This window comes from Diadema antillarum, unplaced genomic scaffold (assembly GCF_040938485.1).
Source record: "Diadema antillarum isolate AM-2024a unplaced genomic scaffold, OU_Dant_1.0 seq00000156_RagTag, whole genome shotgun sequence".
Taxonomy (NCBI): Eukaryota; Metazoa; Echinodermata; class Echinoidea; order Diadematoida; family Diadematidae; genus Diadema; species Diadema antillarum.
Window position 1 is genome coordinate 1,076,579 of NW_027271228.1, and position 16,700 is coordinate 1,093,278.

General features: G+C 39.7%; 1 protein-coding gene across 1 annotated transcript; it reads right to left on the bottom strand.

Annotated features, from left to right (window-relative positions):
- Positions 1-2,687: 2,687 nt before the first annotated feature.
- LOC139727849 (uncharacterized) lies at positions 2,688-15,708 on the bottom strand. Its single transcript, XM_071638821.1, has 7 exons — positions 15,475-15,708; positions 9,345-9,421; positions 8,632-8,677; positions 7,632-7,808; positions 6,673-6,945; positions 4,847-5,072; positions 2,688-3,138 (listed from the first exon to the last, which is right to left on the bottom strand). The coding sequence occupies exons 1-7, from the start codon at positions 15,488-15,490 to the stop codon at positions 2,742-2,744; spliced, it is 1,212 nt and encodes a 403-aa protein (XP_071494922.1). The 5' UTR covers positions 15,491-15,708; the 3' UTR covers positions 2,688-2,741.
- Between the last annotated feature and the right edge of the window lie 992 nt (positions 15,709-16,700).

Genomic DNA, 16,700 nt, shown 5'->3' on the forward strand with positions numbered 1-16,700 from the left:
TTTAGGTAATCACGTTTAGCACATTGCTATCTATCATCATAATAATATCGCAGTGATGAGGCAATGTCGAGGAATGAGAGAAGCACACCAATACGTTTAGGTAAAGATTTCTATGCCATAAGCCGCGGAACAAAAGGGGGAGGAGGGTGGTCGCAGCTCTCCCCACGTTTGGAGAAAATTTGAGAGAAACATTATGACTGAAAAAGAGGTAGGCCTATAACTGTGGAATACTCCGCCATGGCCCAATCTGCGTAGTATGCGTGCTCATCCATGCGTTATCAAGCAACTAAAGGTATACATAGGGCTCACACACCTGTAAATATAATGGAATATCCCTGACCGCATCACAAAATCGTACCAAAGATACTGAAGTAAATGAAGGAGAAAATCAATTAAAAATCAGAAATGCAATTTGGCAAAAAACAAACAAAAGCACGAATTCCTCTACCAATTGTCTACAGACTGCATTTCGGTTCTAAGATGAAAGCTTTTCTCATGGAATTTGAAGGGACTATTATTTGATTGGGTACATGTACAGAAAATATGTGATTCTTTTTAGTAAGAAGAACTCCTAGTCTTGCTTTGCGAACCTTTGGACAGAGTTTGAGCTGAAGAACCCCCTTGGAAATTTGATGGATGAAAGGGTATATCTCACTTTGTCAAGTTACCAACAATGAAACACCTCATTTCTCCCAGCTATTTTACAGATTTTTTTTCTTCAATTTTGAATGTTAACACACGTCTCTATGGGGAAATATTAACCCTTGTGAGCCCTATATAGAGGATGCATGTAATGCACACAAGTCAATGGGAAGTATTCATCCCATACTTATGCCATACAAGCTCTGTTGGTTTACGTTGATCTATTCTGTCAAATCCCTCCCCTCCCCCCCCCCCCCCCTAACTGTGCTTAACTACACTTTGTTTTCTTATTATGTTCTTGTGGTACTACATATTAGTACAAAGTAATTGAATTCATGAATAAAGCAGTCCTTATTACACAACTTTGAATGATTGTCGTATTTTAATGTATTTTTGTTGTTGTTGTGGCTACCATTGAAACAGTTCAAAATACATAAAGTTAATTTGTTTGATAAATCAAAGTCTTTTACAGTACTTTGTAGACAATAAGGTGATGATGATACACCTTTATGCAAGGATAACTGCATTTATCTATATTCATCGTATAGAAACCTACAAATGTATATCAACAGTGCAAGATTTATTTTTGAAAAACCCCAATGTGCATCATTTGCAAAAGTGTCCATTTGACCAGCTTTACAACCCTTCAATGCGCAATTTCTCAGACATTTATGATGTAGGTCGAAATATCATGAAAAACACATTTATGATTAAAAATAATCATTTAAGAAATATGTCCTTTATACTTTATGGCTCACACCTGTAAATATAATGGAATATCCCTGACCGCATCACAAATTCGTACCAAAGGTACTGAAATAAATGAAGAAACAAATTAATCAAAAATCAAAAATGCAGTTTGGCAAAAAACTGAATAGCTGCAGATATTGAGTATCATTCCTCTACAAACTGCATTTTGATTGGAAGATGAAAGCTTTTCTCGTGGAATTTGAAGGGACTATCATTTGATTGGGTGCATGTACAGAAAATATGGGATTTTTTAGTGAAAAGAAGGCTGTGTGAATCCTTGGACAGAGTTTGAGCTGAAGAAGCCCCTTGGAAATTTGATGGATGAAAGGGTGTATTGAAGATAAAACACCTAATTTCTCCCAGTTATTTTACATTTTTCTTTTTGAATTTTGAATTTTGAATTTTCACACACGTCTCTATGGGGACATTATTTACCCGTGTGAGCCATGTAGAGTAATACACGCCCTCAACGTTATGACGGGGTATTCTGCAGCTGTTCCAAAACAGAAAAGAAAACGCACATTGCACATTTTGAAATTTTAAGAAATTGACAAACTTAACCCTTAGGGGCCCGGGGGGGGGGGGGGGAGGAGGGGGTGGGGGTTGGGGTGTTGGGTGAGAATTCACCCCTTCCTCGACGTTTCGCGCAATAATTCTGCACCGCAAGAAGACCTCGCCGCGAGGCTTCTTCATTTTTTTTTTTCAAGTCTAGCGCAAGTTTTGAGACCCAAAAATTTGAAACGTCCGCGAGTACCGTTATGAAGCCACTCCCATTTTTATACGATAACCGGCATTTTCTCCCAAACCGGGCACAATTTGGGATTTTGTGTACATTTCTTGAGGAAAAACAGTGCCCTGTCATGAAATTCATAAAAGCCATGACTATTTCTACTACATCAGTATTCATCACTTATAAACTTATCATAGTAGGAAATAATATCCATTGAAAAGGCAAAGAAAAAGAAATACAAAATAAATTCCAAAAAACAATAAAAAATAAGAATTTAAATGCCTTCTGGAAGTTTTTATGGTGTACGATTGTTGAAGATGTGAAGACAGGCCTACACGAACGAAAGAAATAGAGTCTCAATGTTTTTAATTAGTGTTCTAAGAGCTAAAATAAGATGTTTTGCTTAATTTGCATAACAAAAATTGATTTGAATGTGAAATTAACGATGAAAACGAAATTAAGACACAGTCTTGTAGATGTGGGTGTCGTGCCTGCCAAATTTCGACGCGATCGGGCCACTGATGGCCGATATGTTGGGGGGGGGGGGGGGGCGGGCGGAATCAGGGAGAGGTTAGGGAACAACATGACTAATATTGCAAATGTTTTTTTCATACAGAGCTCACATAGACATCCCATCCTGAATATTGGCACTGTTAAGCGACTCGCCGAGTGACGTCTGCCGGACTTCAGGATTTACACCTTCTACCATCTCGCGCGCCTTCAACGGATCAATGCGAACCCACACCAAGCACGTGTTCACAGGGCCGGCGGCACCGCCGTGTTTCTGTGCAAAACTCAGCCAGATTGAAGGTATTATTAATTCATGCTGCCGATCTCCGGGATACAGGCTTCTGAAGTAGGTGTAGAACTCACCGAAATCGAAAACTTTTATCACTTTGTCGTGTTTCAATTTCGATGACTCTTGTTTGGTTGTCTCGACATCGGACCAATAGACGTGAGCCTTGCACAGCCTTCTGACGAAGATGTTTCCGCTACAATCGGAAAATATTCTGACTCTGCGCACAAGTAAAAAGAAATAGACAAATATCATATTCATCACTGAAGCCAGAAATGTGCACATCTTGTGATTTAAAATGTTGATAAGCCTAAAATTATGTAGATTTTGTTTCTATATGGTCAACTTGCAATAGCGCCCATTAAGATAATAAGCCAGTTCGGAGTTAGCTCATGGGCACATTGGTACGAATGATCTTTCCTTTTTCTCAGTTGGTTAGGGGCACTTCACTCGTTTTCAGAGCGACATAATGCATAAGCTTTACGTAACAATTTATGGGATTCATCAATCCTGTTCAAACAAAGAATAAACTTGCGTAGACCAGATGAGCAGAATGATCTGTCAATTCACACTTGAGAAAGCATCCATTTCATTATTTTGCATTGGATGTATTGACAATCTCTTTCCATTGATATTGCCAAATACCACTTTTGCTGTCAGGTGGATGTGCTGGCAAGCGGCGTTTATAAGGATTACATGAATAATCATTACATGACAGATGCTTATCCCAGTAAATTTAAAAACCAACATGCCTGTTGGTCCGAATGACCTTGTTTCTGCTCATGCGCAAAGTGGAACTCCGAACTGGCATATTAATTCGCGCTAGACGTGCTAACGAGGTCACGACCTTGAGAATAACTTTATTGATTACTATAATTATTACAATGATTACAGGTGACAAGGATTTCAACAATGGGTCACTAGACCAATGTAAGCGGTAAATATCATGAACCCTGTCTACATATGAAGACCTTGCTTCAAAAAGGCGCTAAATCCATTGTAAAGGATGAACTTAGCGCCTTTTGGAGGCAAGCTCTTCAAATATATATATATATATATACAATATATATATATATATATATATATATATATATAATTATTAGAAGAAAGAGTCTCAAGTACGCCATGGATCCAACGATTACAAAATCTTTTATTACAAAATTTTCGGTTTGCCTCAGACCTTCGTCAGTGCAAAGACAATGATGGACAATTGTCCATCATTGTCTTTGCACTGATAAATGCTGTGAATCATCACCTTTGCCTGCAGTAATTTTTTTTTTTCTAAGTAAACCGAATATTCCATGACATTCATAATATTATGGTTTGTGTGACTGACCAATCTAATCTTTCGTATTTACGTTCAGTATAAAGAGTAGGCGTATTCAATAATTGTATTATCCAGGGTGATGACTTGTATCTTCGTGTGTGAAATCGTGTGAAAAGCAAATGGAATGAGATAAAGAAGGCAACGTTAGGAAATATTGCGTGTATGACTTTCTTTGGATGTCCCCTGTCACTTGTGTATTTATTGTTATTTATAATTGTTATTGTTTTTAAAATTATTTATTTATCTACTTATCTATTTATTTATTTTTCTATTTATCTATCTATTCAACCATGGGAAACATATCATAAACATTACAAACATGAAAAAAAAAAACTAGAGTGAACATCACAAAGGGATACACTGTACTGTACATGGTACGCAAAATAAAAGAGGAATAAATGGTGACAACATGTAGGTCAGGGTACACAAAAGTCAAGACATTTACTGTTACCCATATTAAGCATGTGAACCCACACATGTTGCCTCTAAGAACATACATACAATTTACAGACTTTATCAACCCATCATAGTACCTTTGGACAGATCACAACAACTAAATGAGCTCAGAATGAGTTTGACAAGAAAGTGTATCTAAGCTTACCCTTCCAAACAGTTCTCGAGTATCTTCAGTGTAAGGCGCTTCTCCTTGCTTCCTTCATTCAGAAAATCTGTATGTGACGTCATAATCGGAACTTTCGTCGTCGTTACAGGGGTCACCAGGTCACTGTCGTGGTCCAGAGATTGATAGTAGAGCGTGCAGTCTCTTTCCTTCTCCCTTTCGATCACCTGTTTTTTCCTGAACATGACCTTCACTTTAAAATCGTCGCCTGAGTGGGAACAGATTAGTTTTAGAACATTATCTGGGTAAGATTATCCGAAGTACAAGATCTACGAGCATATCAGCAAACAGTGAATAATTATCTGAAAAAAAGTAAAAATAAATTGTCTAAAGCAATCAACTTTTTTGCAAACACTTTTATAGCTTCGATTTAGAACATATCCCTGCTGAAAAGAACACAGTGTCCCACGGTGTATTCACAATGTGTTCATAACAACTGTGTGAAAACTCTCTGACTTTAACAGTGTGAAGATGATTCGACACTGGTGTGGTTTTTCACAGAGAGTTCACATGGTAATGTTCTGTTTCAACAAATGATTCACAAAGTGGTCCAAGCGCGCCGGAACACTTTTTTTTTTTTTTGGGGGGGGGGGGGTGGGGGAATCTCGACGGTAGGGACCTTTTGTAAAAACTGAGTAAAAAAAATCGCGTTTATAGAGCATTTAAAAGCAAATTTCTGGGGAATTAATATATTGAAAAAAAAAATCAGTTGGAAGTACTATGATCATAACATACTGGGGGTACATTATGTGACCGTGTGAGATCTTCGGCGAGGGTGTGTGTGTGTGTGGGGGGGGGGGGGATACCCCCTCCCACGGTAGGGACTTTGTGTAAAAACAGAGTGTAAGAGTCGCGCTTATAGAGCATTTTGATTTAAATTACTAGGGAATTAAACATAATTAAAGAAATCACTGCGAAGCATGATATGAAGGATTATGATCATAACTTATAAAAACTATTCATTTTACTATAGTAGTACGGGCAGAGCGAACTAGCCACTTTCACTTTGTCATTCGTCCGAAACGCATTCAATAAAACGTGATCGCATTGTTCGAGCAATAAAAAAAATATTCTTATACTGCTAGAAAGCAAAGAAGAAAAGGAAAAATGTCAGGTTTACTAAAGGTATGTTTCAGCGGACACACTCGAGGACGCTAGGCTACCATGTATACACTAAACTTACTCATAAGTTAATATTAGTGTATAGATATAACAATGTATATTGTTAGTGTATTACAATTTTTGCCCTGTTAGGGGCGAAACTTTCGCATTTTCAGTTATGAAATCAGCAACTTTTAGACAAGACAAATGCCTTTATTGTTCATTTTGATCTTTAAATTGTTTGTTACAGGGGCACGGGGGGGGGGGGGGGGGGGGCAAGTGCCACCCTGCCCCCCCCCCCCCCCCCCCCCCCGGCCTCCGCGGGCCGGCTTCCGGCGCCCTTGATGTGGCCACAGTGTTAAAACGCTCGAATTTAACAGTGTGAAGAGATTCACACTCTGGGACACTGGTAACCGTTCTGTATAGACATTTATATCGCATGATATTAAATCATATATGCACATGAAAATTGTTGAAATTGTACGAAATAACAAAATATACTGTGAAAATTGTATATATCCTGATGTTAGATGATAACGGTATTAATTGATGAAATTGTACGGCAATGCCGCCGTACAGAGAAAAAAAAATCGATGCAATCAAATCAATTGATATTTCTCGTTCGAGAGACCTTAAGACAACGCAAGATGCTTTTGCAAATGCCTTGAATTACATGATGCGCAAATATTCTAATATAGTCCACTTACGGAGCGGCAGGCCATCGCTAGAGGCCGATGGCTCGGACCTCGTACTGTTGTCTCTCACCACCTGGGCCACCCCTGTCGGTCTGGGAGGTGCCTGGTTCTGGACTCGCACTGATGCTGCACTTGCAGCCGAGCCTGACGGCTGTTGTGGTCGAGCGGGCGACTGGAATGGTACGGGCGCTTGTTGATACGTCCCTCCACTGGAACAAGGCAGTTCAAGCACGTTCAAATGAAACTGACCACCAACTGATGGGTTCACTTGCTCATTGCATTGATCTGTACCAAACAAAAACAGGATGAGTCTTAGCTAAGGTGTAGCCTTTCTCTACATATTATCAAGAAATCGTGGTCTGCGAGGCATTCTATCATTGTGTTATTTTTAGTTCCTCTAGCTCTCGCCTTGAAATAATCTCAGAAAAGTATATATTTTATATCCATGTTTATACACATTGTTTTATATATATATATATATATATATATATATATATATATATATATAAATGTATATTGTCTGGCTTAGTTGATTTGTCGCAATTTCTAACACTTTGACGCTTTGATATTTCTATTGGCATGATATGCCGAGGGAGTGCACAATTTGACAAAAAGTAACCGTCTATCATGTCTATGGACATGAAACTATAACTGGCTTGAATCTTAAAAGTGATGTGGAACCGCGATCTTAAAATGCTAGGCTTGACAGTTTTGTTCAAGTCCGGCATGATAATCAACCGAGACGGTGTTCTAGCGTTGTTTTCAGATCGCTGATCCTACATGGGTAAATGCTCAATTCTTGGATGAGAAAGTTTCTTGTTCTTGCCATAATCCATTAATACAGTAGAAGTGAATTAGCACCACTACCATATCTAATCTCAACTATAATACCAGCATGTCCAGTTCCACAAAACGAACGAACAAACAAATTATTCAAAATAATTTCTCAAATATAATGATCAAACAATCACCAGAAGTGTTCCGCAACAGGTTGTTGCTCTCTGTTGGAAGCTGCACTTCATTGGTTCTCAAAGAAGATATGAGATCAGCAATCTCCTGCTCATTGAGTTGGACCTGGTTTCCGAACTGTTCGAGCTGTTCGAGGAGAGATCTTTCGGGGATCGCAATCCCCGCTGCGTATTCGCTACCTGGAGCCGGTATATGAGTGGTGATAGGGTGTGTCAGTGTATCATTGACTCATTTGTTTGTTTTTGTTTTTCTGCCGTGATGATCATTCGTGAAATTATCAATGATTCCAACTATAAAGTTAAAAAAGTAAAGGCATCACTGAATTGATCATAAGAAGGATAGATGAATAATTTTATATAATATGCATACAGTGTATAAGTTGTTTTGATTATGGTTTACAATTTGGTAATCTAGGGCCACCTCTCATCATATCATGATGGTAACATCAGGCCCAAAGACCAATTAAAAATAGAATTGCGTCAATGTTGAAAAGAAAATGTTGCGTATCCTTTATGTGCCTGGGACTTTGTACAGTGTCTATCCATTAACGCTGTGTGGGTGTCTGTGCCAATCGACACTTGAAAGAGCTGGAATGACCTTCACGTGGCACCAGAGAAAGATATTAATCGGAATACAATCATCCATATGAAACTACAAATGAATTAAGTTTTACAAAATCAAGCAAAAGTGACGACGTTACCACTAAAAATGGTTCCAAACTGTTCAAATCATCATCTCATTTCTTCCCATGACAAAATCCCCCGCCCCCGCAAAAAAAAAGAAGAAAAAAAGAAAATTGGAGGTAAATTCAAGAAGCAGAATTTAGGAAGGCGTCGTTGGTTACGGGACTTTCAACGTTTTTTAAAAGACCTTTTTTTTTCACGTAGCAGACTGTGTCTCAGCCATGATTTACTCAAAACACTGAACGATCCGGTATTAATACGTCGATGAAGTTAGAAGGGCAAATTGTAGATCAGTAAATTGGTCGGGCAGCCGGCTTACCATTGAGTGGGTCTGTTGGAAGACATCGGTCCGGACTGAACTCAAGCTGCAGACATGGAAGGGTGTAAAACAAATACCTGCATGTGTACTTAAATCTCATTGAGTCATTCATGCAATTTATACAAATTCTTGACCTGTTTTCATAGTTTCACTTTTCTTGTTCACTAAATCAAACTTGAAGGACGAAAATGCTATGTTATCCTTTGTACGTAGAGTTATTATCATACACTTCTATACATTATATACATACGTAGTATACTGTATATACACGCATATATATATATATATATATATATTCATTTATTTAGATTTTACGTATTGGCTCCTAGACTCCTGAAGAAGGCGTATTAGGAAGCCGAAAATTTGAGTCGAATAAACTCATGCTTTATTGGCCAAAAATGCATTACCAGTTTGTTTCTTCAGTCTTCGTATATACACTGTATATATATATATATATATATATATATATATATATATAAATTATGTATGTGTGTGTGTGTGTGTCATTATGTTTCCGATTTGAAACTGTTTATAGTCATTTGTAAAAGAAGTATTTAGTTACAATATGCGTACAGTTGTATTTGTATCTTAATGTAAAAAACAAACAAAAACAAAGTATGAATTAGTTTTTTTGATAGGTCATAGCCAATTAAATCTGAACAGTCAGTTCTTCCCACTTTAAAGTTGATTACATTCGTACCGAACTAACTCACCTGTAGATTACGATCAAGTTCTTCCCAAAATTCCTCTGATTCGTTTATCCGCCGATTGCCCATCTCGTCTGTAATGTCTGTTTACGTGAAGATGATTAGCAATTTATTAGTTTTCGATAACGTCTCAAGCATCACGAAACAAGTTTTAGGGTACGTTAGATTTTCACTACTCGAACGTTGCAAAAAAAAACAAACAACTGTTCTGCTCATGCACAAAAATCGCTTATCAAAGTCGATCTCTGAGTGAGTTTTCGTGCAATGCCTTCCTTAGGCTATACATGTATAAGGTCACAACCCCCAAACTCAGCCTGCTCGGCGACCGGTCGGCGAGTTTTTAGCCAATTTCGGTCGGACAACGACCGAAGATCGACCGGTGACCAACCGGTGACCGAACTGGTGACCGACAAGGCACCACTGATTTTTAAGGCATCGGTCGGTCGCCGCTGAAATTTTAACGCGGAGTTAAAATTGCAGCGGCGACCGACCAGTTTTCACTCACTGCCCAAACTACGCTCAGAGTCCGAGCGGCAACGAGATTTTGGGAACAACAATAATAGAGACAAAAATGACAACAGCATAGAAGAAAACCAAGGAAATAGATCGAGCGGTCGCCGTCGATCGATTTACTGACTAAAATGATAAAGATAAAAAAAATGACAGAAGCACTAAAGGAAACCAGGGACTAAATGGGGAAGAGAATCCAGCGCAATGTGGAAGAACGGAGGGGGAGGGATAGAGGCAAGGAAACTCCACCAACATCTCAGCATCTCAACATCTTGGCAACTAACATGAGGGACAGGGAAGACAGGGACAACCACTTTGGGCAAAAGAGATGAAAACTAAAAGCTAGAGTCGATATGTATGGTTTGGTTATCTTTTCATTTATTAAAGGTCTACTGAATGAAGAAGTAATGACGTTGTGAATGAATGGCAAGAAATGGGGAAAAGGAAAATATCAAATGGAATAGGAATAGAAAAATGCTGTATAATAAAGAAGCACACAAGATATTTTGGAATAATCTAATCTATCTTAATCTTTGTTCCATCTAGGATTTTCCTCCCTTTTGTCTGATTTCCTAATTTCTAGTTGTCTGTGGTTTCAAAAATCCGAGGTTTATAGTTGGTAATTAAACTCTTAGATCTGTTGCCTCGATTTTTATCTTGAATAATTTATAATAACCAATGCATTATCACATCACAAATTACATAGGCACATGCATAAACCCAGGTAACTCGTGAGAAATTTCTGGCAGAGACCGGCGGGTCGCCGCCGGTACGCCTACGGGACATCGGTAGATTACCTATCGATCACCCGTCGGTCTCTCAGCAAAGTCGTAAAAATCGAACGGTGGCCGGTGGGAGATCGTCCAGTTGCCGATGGGGCGTCGCTCGGTGACTGCTCAGTCTCTGCGCGGAGAAGACCCCCATATTTTGCATTTTTTTACCTAAAATCGACCGGTGACCAACAGGATATCGACAGGGCATCGCTCGGGCATTGCTGAGACATTTCCAAAAACTGCTGGGCAGTGCCAAAATTTCAGCAGCGACCGAGCAGGCTACAAATCGGTCGGTCGCCGCTCTGAGTTGTGACCGTAGCCTTAAAGTTCACATAAGAAGCCGATCGCCAAAAACTGGACTGTTTGTGTTTTTGAAAGGCTTATTAACCATACTTTCCTATCTCACATCTTTCAAACCCCTAAAAAGGTTGGTTTTTGAGGAATATGCGTTCAAATTTCGTCAAAATATCGAAGCCTTATTCCCCGTTGAGTCAAGACCCCTAGATTATGATGTCACGTAAGGGTATTCCCTCTTATGTCCACGCAAATGCAGTGCTGTCAAAGCTTTAAAATTGCGTCATATCGCTCTCTTATGATGGATTTTATGTTCTAATTTGTTTAAGAATTATTAGAAAAAAATGTTCTAGTGAACGATTTTTTGATACATCACATAATATTCAGAAAATTTAGAATTTTGAGAGGACTTTTTTAGTTTTATTTTGGTTGGAAAAATAACGTCCCGCGTAAAAGATTAATCCGCGAGTGATGCGACTCTGTACGTGCCAGCGCGCGGTACGGTGCGGACGCCAGATGCTGCCAGCAAAGAGCTACCTCTGTGTGTGTGTGTCACTACGTGTGTGTGTGTATGTGTTGTGTATGATGTGCATATCGAGGCAGGAAACTGGGCTGGTGTCGCTTGCGATAGCTCCTATAGGCCTACAACACGCATCACAGCATAGCACGCACCCTGTACTGTACATATCGGATACAGTCACGCTCACAAATCACGTACGTCTTGCAAAACAACCAGACTAAATTTCTGTCTACTATTATTAGTTTACTTGTGGATTGGTTATGATCTTATCGTTGTTCATTTATATGGCATTTATATTTCGAAAGTGCACTCGCGATGCTCGAGTCACTGGCACTATAAAGCCGAGAAGTCGGTTGTGAATACAATCATGTCCGCTTAGCCAAAGTGCGAACGTAACCATGCTCGCCATGCCGGCTGCCCTGGCTTGCAATCGCGATGCTCTCTCGTCCGCTCGGCTCCCCGAATTTTACCGGCGGGGCTGCCTAGCTGCTGCTAGCTAGCTGCGCCTGCATACATACGCGGGGTTCGTACGTGTTGTAGGGCGCTCAATACGGTACATGTGAATCGAATGTAAACTGAATACCGAGCACGTACGTACGCACGCAGCGCACACAGGGTATGACAACACATAGGGGGAGTGGCTTCTGCGCTTGTTACGCGTATTTTCTAACCGCTGTACGCTCATTATCTGATCGCTGGAGATCCACACGCGAATGCAGCTTTTCGGCGTTGTTTGCAAACATGATTTGGGTCACATTTTCATGCGTGCTCGTAAAAAAATGGGGTGATATTGCTGTGATTTCAAAGTTAAATTTCTCAAGATAGAAACATCATTTCGCCATGAAATTTGAAATATGTCTTAATGAATATGTCTAAAATCGAGACGAGGAGCATCCCCGTCGTTTGCCATTCCATCTCCATCGAAAGGCAGCGGCTCATAGGGTTGCGGCACCCGTGGCCCTGCCGCTGCTTCCCCGGCTGGATTGACGTCGACAGCACCTTGCTCTCCCACTTCTCCATCGTCCTCTCCCCAGCTTACATCTTCCCAACTTCCATCGTCCTCGTCTATATTCTCGTCCCCTTCTCTGCTTTTGTCGCTTCATTCCTCTTCACTAACGTACTCCTCAAAGTCCATAAAAAGATCACTCTGATAACTCACTGTTCTCGGCCATTTTCGGAAGGAGTGAAAGCTCAAAATTGATCGACGCGAAATTTCGAAACGAACCGCTATGAAAAAGTTACGATGATACAAATGTGAACCGCACGTACGTACGTACAATGCATACGATACGAGCTGCGAGGTGATACGTCATACCGACCGACGGCCGACCGGATCTACTTTCGCACCAAAACTATGAGGAGAAAATTGTGATAATTGTGTGAAATTTGGGCTTGTTGCAGATCATAGTAATACAAAATAATTGTTTGAGAAGAAGCAGTTCATGATAATACTATTAAGTGTAGACAAACAGTAAAGAGTTGGTGTCAAAAGTATAAATAGCAGAGATTTCAGACTTTGAAAAAAAATTGACAGAAATTCTTTCCCGATGCCAAATGCTTTTCTACAGAGCATCCGGGGCCCGTGGCTCTAACTACCCTGGCGTGACGTCACAACTTTTGGAGTCCCGTACTGTGGCTGGTTTTCGAGGGGGAGGGAGGGGGATGTTTGGGACTTGCAAATAGCGGATATCTAGATGCTTGCGGGGATTTGAGCCAAACTTTTTGCATAATTGGTCAATTACCAACATATATTTCATCTACAAACGAATTTTACGAACATTTATTCCCTTCATATAGGATCTTTAATTTAGTGCCCAATGACATAAATAATATAAGTTCCTATACGATGCCAGTGAATTAAAGTAATAAAGTAAAGTAACTAATGGTTTAATTTTCATGTCTTGATTATCTTGAAAGAATTTTCTGTAAACTGTATACAGTAAAGTAAGTTAACATGTTTCCATGTAGTCATGGTATCTTCTAGATGTGGCATTTTGTAATCCAATTCCAACGTGTATAAAACGTATGACATGTAATATAATGCGCCAACCCATGTAAACATAATTGGTAGTCACCAATTTTGACCAAACCGACAAAGGATGCACTTGGTTACTTACTGCTTTCGTTTTCGAATGGATTGCGCAAAAGAAAACGTATTTTTGTATTTTCTCTTGAGCATTATATGCTTGTGTGTGTGTGTGCGTGTGTGTGTGTGTCTGTGTGTGTGGGTGTGTGCGTGTATTTTTTTATGAAAAAGGAAAACAAAAGTATCTTGTTTGGCAGTTTTTTTTCCCTGTTCCTACCGGGGAATACCAGTCACTAAAGTCTTTACACAAAGTCCTATGTACTATGGATTCTGAAGAAGGCGACTGAAATAAATCCTGTCAGAGCCCGTGTCAGAGGAAGTACTGAAAGGTTGTCATCACACAGGGGAGGATGGAATGACAAAATGATCAAATACACCTCTTCAACTCTTAATCTGACAAAGTCCAAAAAGCAACATATTAGTGGTCCTGTGCAAACCTTTTTTCTCTTTTTTTCTGTCAGCGCTCGTATCTGAAAAGTTCATAAAACGAAACTGTAGCTGCGCTGTTTCTTTTTGCTCCATGCTATTGTCAGAGTTCATGACCAAAGGATTATTCTTAGGTCTTGGGTTTCCCCACCTCCTTTGTGTCGTCATGCGAGAACAAAGTAATTACCATAACGCATGGTTAATGGTGAATTGCCATGAAGTTTGTGTCGTTCAGTTTACGCGTGAATACTTTAATGTTGGAGGTTTAAATGCATGGTAAGCAGAGCTAGAGGTAAAGCAGTCGTGCTATAGGCCATATAAATAAAATGTCAGAGATATGTCAGAGGGTGAAAAAAAAAAAACACACGGGCAATGATACCCGTGGAATGAAATGCCAGGATTTAATGTAAATTTGTGCTGGTTTTAATGTCCAATTTTGCGACGTTTTATTTCTGGTGTTTTACCTTTAACATTGGCAACTCTGGTATTTAAAAATGCTCTGTCAGTTTCATCTCAGCAATTTTTATTTCGAACATTTTGTTAAATATCTGACGTTTCTTCCTTAAACAGCGTTAATCTCTGACTTTTTTCTCAAGAGGGAAGTTCAATGTTCAGTATTTTACACATAATTATTGTATTTCTGTTTGTTATACGGAAGGAGGATTGACCCAATTTTACAATGCATTTCAAACACTGAATATACATCAGTATTGAATAGTTGATAATCGAAATTCGAACCACAATTCCCTCCCATTCACAACATATTACTTCAGTTGTTAGATCCCCCTTGTGTTAATTAATATAATAGGCGTATTGTATGCTAAAGTTCCCTCCCTTAGACCCTGTATACTTCATCAGGACTGCCTAAATTTCTGAACCCCCAGAGTGCGGCAGGATTTTCTCCGACTTTTCTTGTCTTGGACCCCCTCCCAAGTCTGGAACACCGCTAAATGCCCCTCTTGAGCTTGCATTCCAAACTCCTCTCTCAAGAACAGACACCCCCAACATTGACCATGTCCCTATATCAGAGGAGCTGTCACTCTCGATTCCCAAGCCCATCCCCATAACGATCATTCTAGATCAATGATCATGTAATTAAAGCACGATTAGTACACACGACAATCAAAGACACTGTTTTTCAGAACGTGAACCGAATATATATATATTAAGAATGTGAAGTAGCAATCCCTAAGGAATTCACAAGACACAAGTCATAAGCAACATCAAGCTTTGAGCATCGGGAGTTGAAGACAGACCGTTATCGCTGATTAGGGTTCTAGAACAATTACCCTCTGGACATTATTATTGTCACATCCTTCCCCTGACACTAACCCAAATCCACATCCTGAACCAATCATAGTTAACCCAACCTCTAACCATAAAACCTAACCGTAACCCTAATCTTAATTCTAACCTTATCACTAACCATGCAGTATTTAGCCGGGGGATAATGATTATTGTCCTCGGAGGTAATTACCCAGATACGCTGATTAGTTAGGATTACTATAATACAATGTATGTACTCACCTTCGGCTGCCGCCATGACGCCAGCGAAGCTTCACAGAAAAAAAAAAAAACAACGATCACAGCTTCTAAATGTCAATTGAATGTGACAAAAGTTACACGGGAAAGAGCTCGTCACCTGATGATTTGTCTTTTTCTAAGATCCCAGAAATTTGAGCGCGATCTGACCGAAAATCAGCTGAGGTTGTCTGAAAGAAATCAAAGGACTTCCTCGATCGTCCCCTTTGTAGCTTGGTCTTGTGGGCATGGAATCCAGTAGCGAACCGACGGACGTCTCTGATGTGCTCTTCGAGTTTTAGGCCATGGGGTGAAGCTGAAAAAGAGGCTTAGAAAATGGGTTTCGTTCCAGCAACACTGGCACTACTTTCTGAATGCGGAAATGTGATGTTTTGTACATCCTAAATTCACTGTAAAAAGTTCTCCTCGAAATATCCTGTAGTTTTTGCGAAAATCCATATTTTATAAACTGCGACCAGCAGCCCAATACACATATTGTAATGGGGCTGCGGATTGTAGCATTTAGGATCATGACAGGGTAGTACCGCGGACAAATGTCAACCTTTAATCGAACAAAAATTCTTCAATTTGAAGACTTAAAAGTAAGGTTGAAGTATTGACAACAGGGTTCGTGCAAGGTTTGGTTCTACAAATAGTCATTTTCTGTTCGATTTGATGACTTAATATGACTAGGTCGAGAGGAATCTGGGAGAGCTACGCTGAATTGACGGTCAGCGCAGGCGCACACATCACTGCGCACAAATTTCGAATCCATTGACTGGATATTAGATGTCTGTGTGTGCATGCGCTGGCCGACAATTCAGTGTAGCTCTCCCAGTTTCCTCTCGACCGAGTCACATTTAGTCATCAATTTGAACAGAAAGGAACTATTTGCAGAAGCAAACCTTGCACGAACTCTGTTATCAATACTTCAAATTTATTAATAAGTCTTCAAATTGAAGATTTTTTTCCGATTTTAAGTTGATATTTGTCCGCGATAAAACATCCGTCATGATCCTGTATGCTACAGTTCACAGCCCCATGACGCTATGCGTATGGGGCTGCTGGCTGCAGTTATGCGTATGGGGCTGCTAGCCGCAGTATAGTTCCCATAGTGTTTCTAAGCTGAAATACATAATATACACATTTGTAAAGCACTGCTTTTAGCCATATACCTAGAAAAAAAAAAGTGAAGTTTTGGTTTAATAGTTGCATTATATCTCATGTTTCAG

What these genes read in the sequence shown, in the direction of transcription:
- LOC139727849 (XM_071638821.1), bottom strand. An exon ending in TCCAACAGACCCACTCAATG is followed by an intron (nt 7,809 to 8,631) that starts GTAAGCCGGCTG and finishes TACCGGCTCCAG; the next exon opens with GTAGCGAATACGCAGCGGGG. An exon ending in CCTGTTGCGGAACACTTCTG is followed by an intron (nt 6,946 to 7,631) that starts GTGATTGTTTGA and finishes TGTTTGGTACAG; the next exon opens with ATCAATGCAATGAGCAAGTG.